At 44.0% G+C, this 12,237-nt stretch overlaps 1 protein-coding gene across 1 annotated transcript in view; it reads left to right on the forward strand.

Annotated features, from left to right (window-relative positions):
* Window positions 1–5,482: 5,482 nt before the first annotated feature.
* GNA13 (G protein subunit alpha 13) overlaps window positions 5,483–12,237 on the forward strand; it is a 31,910-nt gene continuing 25,155 nt past the window's right edge. Inside the window, exons 1-2 of the mRNA XM_037127962.2 lie at window positions 5,483–5,999; window positions 8,487–8,713. Of these exons, the coding sequence (XP_036983857.1) occupies window positions 5,717–5,999; window positions 8,487–8,713 (510 nt within the window). The 5' untranslated portion in view covers window positions 5,483–5,716. The remainder of the gene's footprint in view (window positions 6,000–8,486; window positions 8,714–12,237) is intronic.

Here is a 12,237-nt window from a genome sequence, read left to right on the forward strand (position 1 = left end):
TGCACATGCAACATTTGCTTGATGCACTCGGAGTGGCTTGCTCTTGCTTTCATTTCCTCCTCTCATCTTCTCACGTGTGGGCCTGGCCCAGTTCTCCCACAGCCAGCAGAAAGCCAATAACTGAAGCAAGAGAGGGACCTCGGTGACAATGCCCATCTTCTAGACACCCAATTCTGTGATTCTGACTCAGCAGATGCTGCCTTTCCCTGAACGCTCTCATGCCCCAATCCTTAGTCCTTTATTTCCTTAGCAGCTGACACAGAAGTCTGGCGACAGATGCATTGATGACATTATTTGCCCCAGGAGCCAGCCTGGCATAATCTGACAAAAGCCACATGGACCATGTCCCAGTACCACTGGGTGAACCTTTACTGCTTAACGGTGGACTTGACCAGTGGACACACCCTGGCGTATGGACCGAGGCAAAGGCCAGGTCTGCGTGCCGTGACATGTGATGCTACCTGGCCAGGAGTGTGGTTCCTGGAAGCGGCAGGTCCGAGCTTGCTAATCAATCCAGTGTTCCCAGGGAAAGAAAACTCCTGCCACTGGGTTGGGAGCAGAGGATTCTAAAAGGCTCTGCAGACTTAAACTTCCCTGGAGACACAGAATTTATGTTAAAAAAAAAAAAAAAAAACAGTTACATTGAGCGCGGGCCTGCGAACCAGACAATTGCGGTTCGATTCCCGGTCAGGGCACATGCCTGGGTTGCAGGCTGGTTCCCTGCAGGCCAGTTCCCAGCAGGGGAGCACAAGGCAACCATACATTGATGTTTCTCTCCCTTTCTCCTTCCCTTTCCCTCTAAAATAAATAAATAAAATCTTAAAAAAAAAAAGTCACTATTTCCGACAAGGAGCAGCCCATTTACGGGCAGTAAAACATAGAAAGTATCCCTCATCTTCAAGCTCTGTAAGGGAACATAAAAGAGAGGGATGAGCAGGATGTTTTGAATTTCTCAGAAAGAATCTCAGATTTACAGGCAAAGCCTTGTGCTCAGTGTTATATAAATAGACTGCCCGTATGCGGGTGATGCAATCAGTAAGGTGTAAGAGTTCCTTTACATGCTGGTGCACTATGATGCACAGACTTCTGACTTTGGATAAATTGAAAGAGGTCAGAGCTGGTCAACAGCAGCTCCTGGATCTTTCTTGGAGGGTGAGAAAAATATAACCAGTAATTAAAGCCATGTTTTCCATTAATAACAACAAGCAAAAAACCCACCAACAATGCAATGCCACATGTCTAGTTTCACACAAAACTTTCCACATGAGAAGCTTATTCTGGTAAGGGAACTATTAATTTTCATTACAGAAACAGTGGCCTTTTCATATCTAGCTCACTTAAGGGGACGTCCGGGGCTCATGCACCCTATAAATACTTGGCTCCTCTTTTCTTATTTCTATACCAACCACCTGGAACATTTTACAAACCAGAAGCTGAGCTCAAAGTATGGAACATTTTACCAGAATCAGCCCCAAGAGCTGGTGAACTTCCAAGTGGCAGTCAGCCTGAAGGGGACTGGAAAAACAGTCCATCTGACCAACAGAACCACTGGACTCCATGCCACTGCACGGGTAAGTACAGGTAGCTACTTGTTGCTAAAGTTTGGACTTCACACGCCTGGGCATTTGGGGCACTACGACAAATTGGGCATAGAAGAAAGAGCACTGGATTCAGAGTCAAAAAAGGGATCTTCTAGTCCTGGCTCTGTAACTGGTCCAGCTGAGGGAGGCTTTGGGTGTGTCACTTAAACTCTGTTCCCCTTCTTCGCACGCTGGGGGTTCCTACTCATGCTGTTGTGGGTGGAGAGTGAGGTAGAGTAGGTCCAAGAACTTTGGATGTTTAAAACATTACACAAATGTAAGGGATTTGTATATGGGGGGAGGGGGGGGCTAGAGTTCCCTTTCTCTTTTTGTAGGCCAAGGAAGGTAGGGAAAGTCCACGTTTATTTTATACGTAAGAAAGGTAAAGCCTGTCTCTATAGAATCCACCTATTTTATATTGACAACAAGACAGAACACAGTTGTGTAACAAGAACCTGGATGGGTTATCATCCTTTCTAAAAAATCAACCCCACCTTTAACCACTAAGTAATATCACTGATTTTTAAATAAACATATCGAAATGGGTATGGTCCAAACCCGAGGAGTGAGTAGTCACACTTATTTAAATAATATTCCCCATGACTCAAAAAAACTGAACAACTCTTTTGGAATTGTTCCTAGTGCCTCTGGCACACTCTTTGAAAATGACTTAGGGTGACAAAGATTTGTGGAGGATAATGACTTTGTAAACAGCATGAACTTATTTGGCACAAAGGTTGGTAAATGGGCTAAGTAATGCCATTTTTTTACTTAAATTGAAAAAAGGTTGTGAGTATAAGATAGGAAGCCTATCTTACTTTTAGTTCCAACAGAAGAGTTACAAATAGTAGGTTCAGGAATTGGCAGTATTGTTGGAAAGGGGTTGCTCCATCCTAAGGTGATCACCCAAGAGGAGAAAAGCCCTTTGGAAATGTATTTCTACATTTTTTTAGCCATACCATTATTTATCTTGCAAGACTGGCATTAGACTTTGCATTTCTAGAAAAAAGGACATTGCAATTAAGCAACTGTTTGATCATTTTATCACAGCTTCTTGGGGCTTCTGAATCCCTTATTTGCATTTGAATTAACGGTCTAGCCATACCGATGTTTCCAATGAATTAACAACTGGGCCCTGGCTGGTGTAGCTCAGTGGATTGAGCGTGGGCCTGGGAACCAAGCAACCACGGTTCGATTCCCAGTCAGGGCACATGCCTGGGTTGCAGGCCAGTTCTCTCCCTCTCTCCTTCCTTTCCCCTCTAAAGATAAATAAATAAAATCTTTAAAAAAAAAAACAAAAAACAACTGGGTCTAGTGGAAATATACACCCATCAGATTCAATTCTAACCAACAGACCGCTCCCTTTAAAAGGTTGCAATTTTTTCAGCTATGAAAAATTTATCTAAAAATTAAAATATCACTAATATCATTACAATGTAACCTGAAACAACTGCTAGAGTGTTGCTTCTGGTGCAAATAATTTAAATTGTGTTATTTTAAAACAACCACAATCATACTTTTATTCACTGAATATTGTACACTGTGGGTACTTCGCCACTAAATGATAACAATAACTTTCTTATGGAACGTATTATTTTCCCTACCTCATTTTTTTTTGTAATAAAAGTCACACATCTAATCATTTGATCATTTTAAAGTGAACAATTCAGTGATATTTAGTACATTCCCAATGTTCTGCAACCATCACCCCTATCTAGTTCCTAACCATGTTTATCACCCCAAAGGAAACCCTGTACCCATTAAGCAGTCATTCCCCATTCTTCCCTCTCCCTAGCCCCTGGCAAAGACTCATATGCTGTTTCTATGGGTTTGTCTATTTTGGACATTTTGTATAAATGAAACCTCACAATATGTGGCCTTTGGGTATAGCTTCTTTGACTTAGCATAGTGTTTTCAGGGTTCATCCATGCCGTAGCATGTGTCAGTACTTTATTCCCTTTTGTGGCTGAATAATCGCATTGCATGGATGTAACTGTATACATGTGTCTATCCATTCATCCACTGTGGGAAGATGGGTTGCTCTCACACTTTGGTTATTCTGAAAAGTGCTGCCATGAACACAGGTGTACAATTTTTTCTTTGAATGCCTGTTTTCAATTCTAGAATTTCTGGGTCATGTGGCAATTATATGTTTAACTTTGAGAAACCACCAAACCTCTAACTCATTTTTACACTTACAATTTCAAGGTGGTTTAATTACCAGACAGTTAGAAGCAGTTGGACTCCTGCAGCCAAACCTCAGGTTCAAAGAGGTCTCTTTTTCAAAAACACTGAGCCAAGCTTGTTCCAACACAAGCTTACAGGCAGGGCTTTGAACAGCTTTCTCTGCTGTTCTACCAGTCACAACATGAACTGGCTGGGCAGGAATACCTTCCTGCCTCCTAGGCATCCTTGGTTCTCCATTATATTGCACACACTTTCAGAAATAGGGGAAAAAAAGTTAACTATCTAACTTACTGGTTTCTCTCATGGAGAATCTGGAGTCCATGTAGACACGGTACTCGGCAGCCAATGATAGGCCCCTGTACTGGGCAGTGGTTATTCCTTTCATGGTTGGGGCACAGATCTTCCATCCAGCATAGACTATTTACCAGGCATTTTGCCTGAAAGTACAGCCAAGAGATTCTGACCCCATCAAGATACCAGAGTTGGTCCTACCCTATACTATGCGTGAGTATATTGTAAGCTGTCTGCCCTATGAGCTTGGCCAGGACAATGGGAGATAGTCCTACTACAAGCGTTGTTTACTGCAGCCAATTTACTGAGTCATGAGGCTCCTCAGCCTTTAACCCAACTCAGACAATAATTGATTAGCACTGATTTTTTAAAAATTTCAACCCGTTTCATGAACTTCTCAGAATGCTGACCTCTTACCTCAACTGCCTAACACATAGGTAGTTTCTGAGCTACAGAAGCCCAAATCAAGCAGCATTACTGCCCAAAACAGAGGGAGACCAAAATGGCTTTTCCACTTGAAACTAAACACTAAGAATGAAGAAGTTGGTTTCCGGGGTTTTTGCTAGCAGTCTGCCAGCCCAGCTGTCAGGTTGCTCATCTCCTGGCAGCCCTTTCAGGTGTCCTGGCCTGAATCTGTTAGCACAGAAGAAAGTCCCTTGGCTGATCATATCCTCCGTAACCTGGCAGGAAACCTAAAGTTTGCCTGCGCCAGTCCTCGAGTCTGTTTGCTTATCTGCTTCCTTGTAGGGAAGAGTCAGCATCACAGTGTCCGGTTTAGGGGGATTTTCACCATGACCTCACCCTGCCGCAGTTAACATCCACTGATTTCTGCACCGCCTGCCGCAGTTCCGGAGGGAATCCACAATAATGTGACATTAACCAACGCCTCCTAGCATATCTCAGTTAACTAGTTCTTCTCATTGTGTGTGTGGGGGTGGGGGAAAGTAAGGAAGGTTGCAGGGGTCTGAAAATGCCAAAAAAAGAGCTCGGTGGGTGGATTGATGACGTTTGGTTATTTTCAGGACTTGGGAGAACAGGATGTCAACAAAACCACCTTAAGAAAATGTACCAAGATCTTCCAGGCTCGCGCTCGCTGTTTGAATAACTTTGTAGGTAATGGCTTCGAAATAAGGCGCACGAACGGTGACAGCAGGCTTCGGGGATGAAACCTGGGAAAGAGCGATCGGAGAGTCCAAGAGCTGCGTCGTCGCACATTGGGTCCCGGGAAACTGGCGCAACTAATTAAAGAGAAACAGAAAGGCGCCCCAGCCGCGCGCCCGGCCCTACCGGAGATCACCTGACCAAGGCGGCCGCGCGCACCGGGGCTAGAGCGAGCCTCGCCGGCGCGGCGCTGAAAGCAGGGGCGGGGCCGCTGCGTGCGTGCGGGTCCCCGGGAGGCAGCGGGCGCGCGCCCGCGCGCGCCCTCGGGGCCACCGCCCCTCCTGGGCCCGCCCTTCTTCCCTCCCTCCTTGGCTTTCCCGGCCCGCCCTGCCCGGCCCGCCCTGCGAGTCAGTTCGCTAGTTCCCTCCCTCCCCCGGCGCGCTCCGGCCGCTGCAGCGCTCCCCGCCCTCGAGCCTTGGTGCCGGAGTCGTCCGCCGCCCGAGGAGGAGGTGGAGGGAGCCAGAGGGGCCCGCCGAGGCGGCGGCGGCGGCGGCAAGATGGCGGACTTCCTGCCGTCGCGGTCCGTGCTGTCCGTGTGCTTCCCCGGCTGCGTGCTGACGAGCAGCGAGGCCGAGCAGCAGCGCAAGTCCAAGGAGATCGACAAATGCCTTTCTCGGGAGAAGACCTACGTGAAGCGGCTCGTGAAGATCCTGCTGCTGGGCGCGGGCGAGAGCGGCAAGTCCACCTTCCTGAAGCAGATGCGGATCATCCACGGGCAGGACTTCGACCAGCGCGCGCGCGAGGAGTTCCGCCCCACCATCTACAGCAACGTGATCAAAGGTGCCGGGCGGGGGTCGGAGCCCGGGGACGGGGGCCGGAGCCCGGGGAGGCGGCGGCCGGCGCGGGGCCGGGCACCGCCCTCGTTCCCTTGGTCACTGGCGGAGGACCCGGCCCAGCGGGCGGGCGGGAAGGGGGCGCGCCCGGGGAGACTGGTCCTGCTGCCCTGGGTGCCCTCTCCTCCTAGGGGAGGGGGTACCCTGGTGCTCCCCGCCGCTCCCCGCCTTCTTCCTTGGTGCCCCGGTAGGAAGTACGGATGGTCCCCCACCCCGCCCTTCTAGAGGGAAGTGAGGAATGCCGGGGTGCGGGGTGACCTGCTCTGTCTTCCCTCCAGATGAGGCAGGAAGACCCGGGAGCCAACCCGAGACCCTCCATCCCCAGCCTGGGCCCCGGCGGTGCCAACGCCCCCCCCTCCCTCCGCGGGTGGGTGACCCGAGTCACATGGGGTCGGTCTGCTCCCAGCTCCTTGCTTCTTTGGCTGACTCCTGAGCAAGGAAGGGAGTTCTGGAACCGTCGCAGTAAGGAGACTTTTGCCCGAGACTTGTCAAGGGCAAAAGGTGACAGTCCCTGCGCTCTTTTGGACAAGGATATGAAACTCGAGGGTGTTGTGTTTGCTGTGCAGTTATCATGGAGCTGTAGACCTGTTATAGTTAGTCTGAAAAAATTAGCATCAGTGGTTTTTCGCCCTGGTGCCACGGCTGGGCAGGATGTTTGCCTATAATCACTATGCAACACGTTTCTCCCTCTCTGCCCCTCTCTGCCTAACTGAAGGCCGCGGAGGCCGCGGTTGCGGGGGGTGGGGGGGGGGTTGTGTGCTCCACAACTTGCTTGTATTGTATTATATAAGTGAAGTTGTGCATTGATATACAGACTCTTTGGCTTAAAAGTTATGCGGAGCCGTTATAGGTAGTCAATGAATCAATGTCAGCTTGGATCGTAAACTCTGCTATTTGACATTATTTTTTTTAAAAATCAAAGTTATACTTTATTCTTAAGTGAAAAATACACAAGAATTGTATTTCTGGGATTTCAGAGAATTCGAGAAGATGGTTTTTATTTTGTCATTTGGGCGATATGTAGCACTGATTTTTTTTTTAGTGTCAGATATTTTCTACTTTAGAAAAGGCGATTTGAGCAAAATTGAGAGACAGAGCTTGGCACTTGAGGTGCATCCAGATGCTCTTCATTTCATCTGTGTAGCAATTATCTAGGAGTTTGCAACAAATTTCAGGTCTTTTCAGACATGTTTTTTTTTTAAGTGGGATTTTTTTTGTTTGGAAAGTACTTAAGCAACTCCTTTGGGTCACTTTTTTCTCCCGGGACTTAGGAGAGGAAAACTGTCTGGGAGTTGTGGGGGGGGAGGGGTGCATTGTGCAGGGGGGTAATGACCAAAGAAGAGCACTAGGTGGGGAGCTCACAGACCACTAGGAGCCGGGAGCCCCAGTCCCACTGCAGTTAAAGTGTACAAAACAGTTGTATTTATCGTGTTTTAATGTTCAGTACAAAAGTGATTAAGGTCTTTTTCAAGGCCGCAGACTCTGCCTTGCCAGTCCTTAATTAAAGGTACCTTTGTATCCTCATGCAGCAGAACTTCAGGGATTATGTCTATGAATAGAGTCAGCATGTTAACTGATTGTGAGCCAAGTAAATACCTGTTTCTTAAATTTGTGCATGGTCCGACGTGTGACCTGCTTTGAGCATTGATTATGAGATGAGGTATGTCACTGAGTGGACATCTACTCTTCTGAGTTGGCATGATTAGAAAATTGACAGGAAAAAGTTTTTCAACTATCCACACAAATGAGTTCTTGATAGTCATGTGACCTTTAAAATGGCCCAAAGGTAATAGTTTAGTGATAGAGATAGTGGGTTTGACTAGTATCTCTGAGTTGAAATCTCTTTTTATATGTTTTTTTGCATTTGGTCTTCATTTTAGAAGAATCTTTTGCCATCCTGTGACTTACACTGACTTGAAGCTTGCTATGGGACAGGTTGTTTGAGTTTTCAATGTGTTCCTAAACCAGTGGTAGAGTCAGCAGGAAGCTTAGGGACCTACCAGAACCCAGAGCCATTACCATTTGGTACTTGACATTCGTAAATGTGTTTTTGAGGGGGCTCAGAAAATCTTGGTTGCAGCCGTTTTCTTCTGAGCCTGGACATCAGGCTATGCAGCATGATTTCTGTTTTCTTTACTCATCTTTGTTCTCTTGTGACTACCTTCTGCCTCAGAAGTTATTTTACAAATTAGAACATGTTAAAATCCTTTAGAGCTATTGTTTAATACTTTATGCTTTTCAAGGCTCTAATTTTATGATTGTGACTTTGTTTTTTTAAACTCTGAGAAGTTATGCATGCCCTTTTGATGTTGGTCTCCATTTTTGGAGGAGATGGGCCTGGAGTAGTTAAGAAGTTTATGAAAGTTATTCTGGGATAGAATCTATGAGAAAATATAGTAACGCCCGTCACACTTTTCTTTTTTTTTAAACAAAGGTATGAGGGTGCTGGTAGATGCAAGAGAGAAGCTTCATATTCCTTGGGGAGATAACTCAAACCAGTTCAATGGAGACAAGATGATGTCGTTTGATACCCGTTCCCCCTTGGCGGCCCAAGGAATGGTGGAAACTCAAGTTTTTTTGCAATATCTTCCTGCTATAAGAGCATTGTGGGCAGACAGCGGCATACAGAATGCCTATGACCGACGTCGAGAATTTCAACTGGTAAGAGACTTTTAAAATGTTGTGATTCTATTTTGATGACATTTATTATCTGAGTCTGACACACCCTTGTTGCCAACTTACACAATATACTCTATGCAGAATTTTAGCCTCAGAAATTGGGGTTGCTATGTAGATGAGCTTTTTACTAAGCAAGGTAAAAATAGGGTAAACCCTAGAGTCAGTGAAACTGTTATAATTAATTGGTAATTTTTTTTCTTTTTGGAAGCAAAATTATAATGGTTTTTGTAGGCACTTTCAATTTTACTATTTTCAAAATAATTACCTCCCAATTATAGCAATAATATTAACCCTTCTTTAAAAAAACCCTTTTACTCTTGGTCTAGGAGTTCAGTTGCTGAACTAGGTTTAAATGTGCTATTTAGTCTTTAGAGGTACTTTTTTTTATGATACAGAGTAGTAGAGAAAGACAGAATAACATTCCTGATAATATTTTAACAGTCATTGTGCTTTTTGTATATTTGCATTCTGTTTTACATGTGTGTTTTTTAAGGCCTCTAAGCACATTTTACAAAATAGATCTTTTTTTTTTCCCTCAAGCAAAAATTTTACTGGATAAACTAAACAATCTCTTCGGGTGCTAGTCTCTTCGGGCTGGAACAACAGACTGTGATAGACTCGCAGACAGCAGGCCTGCATTTCTTATAATATTAGAGGTTGGAACTGTGCTGGCAGATTCAGTGTCTAGAGAAGGCCCACTTCCTGGTTCATAAATGGCCATCTTCCTGCAGTGTCCTCACTTGGCTGAAATGTTTCTTCTTAAACAACAAAAAAAATCTTAGTTAATTTTGGACATCTTGTTTCACATGGGAAGCACCTAGATTTTATTTTATATTTATTTTTTGTGCTTTGTCATAAGACTACCCCATAAAACTTTAGTTGTTACAAAGCATTGAAGAGAGAGTGGAAGAGAAAGGACCTGATCTAGATTAAAGATACAAAAATAATAGTTAAAATAGATTTTTAAAAATCAAGTGTTTTGTAATTTAATTGTGAATGCTTTGATTGTATTCTGGGTTTTATTTACCAAAGACAGGAAAGATCCCAGGAATGATAGCAATCTAGACTGTATACAATTGGAGCTCGGATCTGAAATGTTTTACTGCACTGTGATCAAAATGAAGTGACAGTTACAAGTAAAACTGCATAGAAAGTTACTTGATGATGTCACCAACATTAAAGTGATCCACATTTATGGGTGTGGCTACAAAATGATGTACAGCCAGTAGTCTTTGCTATTACAGTTTGTACTCAGTTAATAGTTTGTACTATTAACTGTAATGTTAATAGTCTTAGTTATTAACAGTTCTGGAAAAGTGTTCAGAGTAACTTTGTATAAAACTGGTATTTAAATCTTTGTTTCTCTGAATTATGGATGTCATTTGCATCATATAACCAAGCACTTGATTATTGCTGTCTTATATAGTTCTGTTCTTTGATGTGTGTTTCTTGTCAAGTAATTTGTCCATTAATGAAGAGCAGAGATTTATCTCACATTATTGTGAAAGTTGAGTAACTGGCAGCATTACATATTGAAAATTAGGAATATAACTTAACAAGTGACCTCCATCCAATTCTCAGACTTGTGGTTACCTTTTGTCCTTTGGTCAGTGTTTGTTCTGAGTTTTGGTAGTCTTGCATGAGTTCCCCCATACAACCCCTTCTCATCTCCCTTCACTCCTGTTTTTAAGTGCTGCTTATTCTCCTTTTTTTCTTAATTAATTTTCTCAAGAAACCACACTTTCCACTCTAACTTTTTTTAGGATGTTACTCAACTTTCCAGGTAGGGAAAAAATACCATCTGTAATGGCATCCAGTACACATTGACTGCGTGAATAAATGACTGCTCTAAAGTTCTGTGTGGTCAAGTTCTGTAAGCCCATTTAATGGAACATGATGGGTTTCACTGACACTTGAATTTGGACCTTCACATCTTACAGTCTCATTATCAAGACTGCCTTGTTATCATTGCTGAGAAAGCATTCCTGAGTATTTGCCATTAAGAACAAATGTATAAGACCACTCAGGATGAGGACCTGCATGTTCTTGAGTTGAGCTAGCCGATGCTTCAGGAGCGAAGCAGACATTGGGGAAGGAGAGACAAGCTCAGAAATACTATTTTCCTGATAAAAAGTAGAGGCACAAATAAAGAGGAAGAGGGCAAGATCTAGTTTTAAAACTCCTGAGGAGCAGGGATTTTTTTCCCCCTGTATATCCTCAGCATTGTTCATGATACCTGGCACCTGGTGTTCAACTGCTATGTTGAATTAATGATTCTCATACTTTTTGGATGCTCCGGTACTTGGCATGGTATCAGACACTGAGAAGGCACTTGACTCATTTAAAATTTTCCTCAAAGTCATATTCATTTCTGCCTTTTGTCTACAGGCAGCCAGTCCCCAAGTCCTGTCTTTCTATACCTGTGATGTCTTTTCATGCATTCCCTATTTTCCTCCTCCACATATTGTCCTTGTAGCTCTTATTTGGATTCCCAGTTAATCATGGTCAGGTAAGCTGCTTAGAAAGCTTTGCCCATTCTCTACTTCCTCCAGAAGAGAGTTCAGCCTCTTTATGTATTGAGTCAAGGCTCTAGCTGGCTTACCTATGATTCCAGCAAATATTTTATTTCACCATTGCACGTACCCTATAACCCTTCAATTCCTGTATACCCTGGTGTTCTGTTTCTATGGCTGTCTTCGCAAAGTCCCTCTGTTAAGTCTGTTCATTAGGTCCTACCCTTTTCTTAGAACAGTGGTAATCCAAATTTTTTTCCCTTTTTTTAATTGTTTCTTCAAATACAGTCATCTCCATTTTCCCCCTACTCCAGCCATCCCCACCTCCCATGCTTGATCCTATCCCCCTTTGTCGTTGTTCATGTGCCTTTTATACATGTTCCTTGACAACCCTTCCCTCTCCTCGCCCCCCCCAGTATCCCCTCCCACCAAATTTTAATGTAACTAAATGCAGTCCATGGATCCCTTGAGTCAGATTCACTGGAGTGATTGTTTAATACAAGACAAAAAAGCATTCTGAGACTTCATCACAGGAGGATCTGTTTCAGAGATCTGGGATGGAACTCAGTGATCTGTATTTTTAGCAGACAGCCATAGGCAATTTGGGTGAATTGCCTGTGCGCTTTAGGGTCAAAGCTTTCTCCAGTCTTGTCAGCTGGAATGCCTCTCTGCTATTTGCTCTCATGGTGTGCTTGTGTTCCAGCCTTCGTCTGGTCACGTGTGTTTGAGTGATTTGCATTTGTGTTTGGTTCTCCCTCAAATGAAGAAGCTTCTTTGGTATGTTTTGTTTGTCTTTTGCTTTCTCACTAGCATTGGGCTTGACATTTATTTCATTTCCTTATTTTTAGACATTTGAATTACAACATTATTCTAGAAAAAAAGAAACACCCCACATTAAGTTTCAAGTTTCTTCCAGGAATTAGGAATATTTCTCTATGCTAATTTGTTAATTTTACAGGAGATGGGAAGTCCTTGTATTTCTCTATAATAGTC

The sequence above is a fragment of the Artibeus jamaicensis genome, unplaced genomic scaffold (genome assembly GCF_021234435.1).
Source record: "Artibeus jamaicensis isolate MK-2021 breed Jamaican fruit bat unplaced genomic scaffold, CSHL_Jam_final contig_1998, whole genome shotgun sequence".
Lineage (NCBI taxonomy): Eukaryota > Metazoa > Chordata > Mammalia > Chiroptera > Phyllostomidae > Artibeus > Artibeus jamaicensis.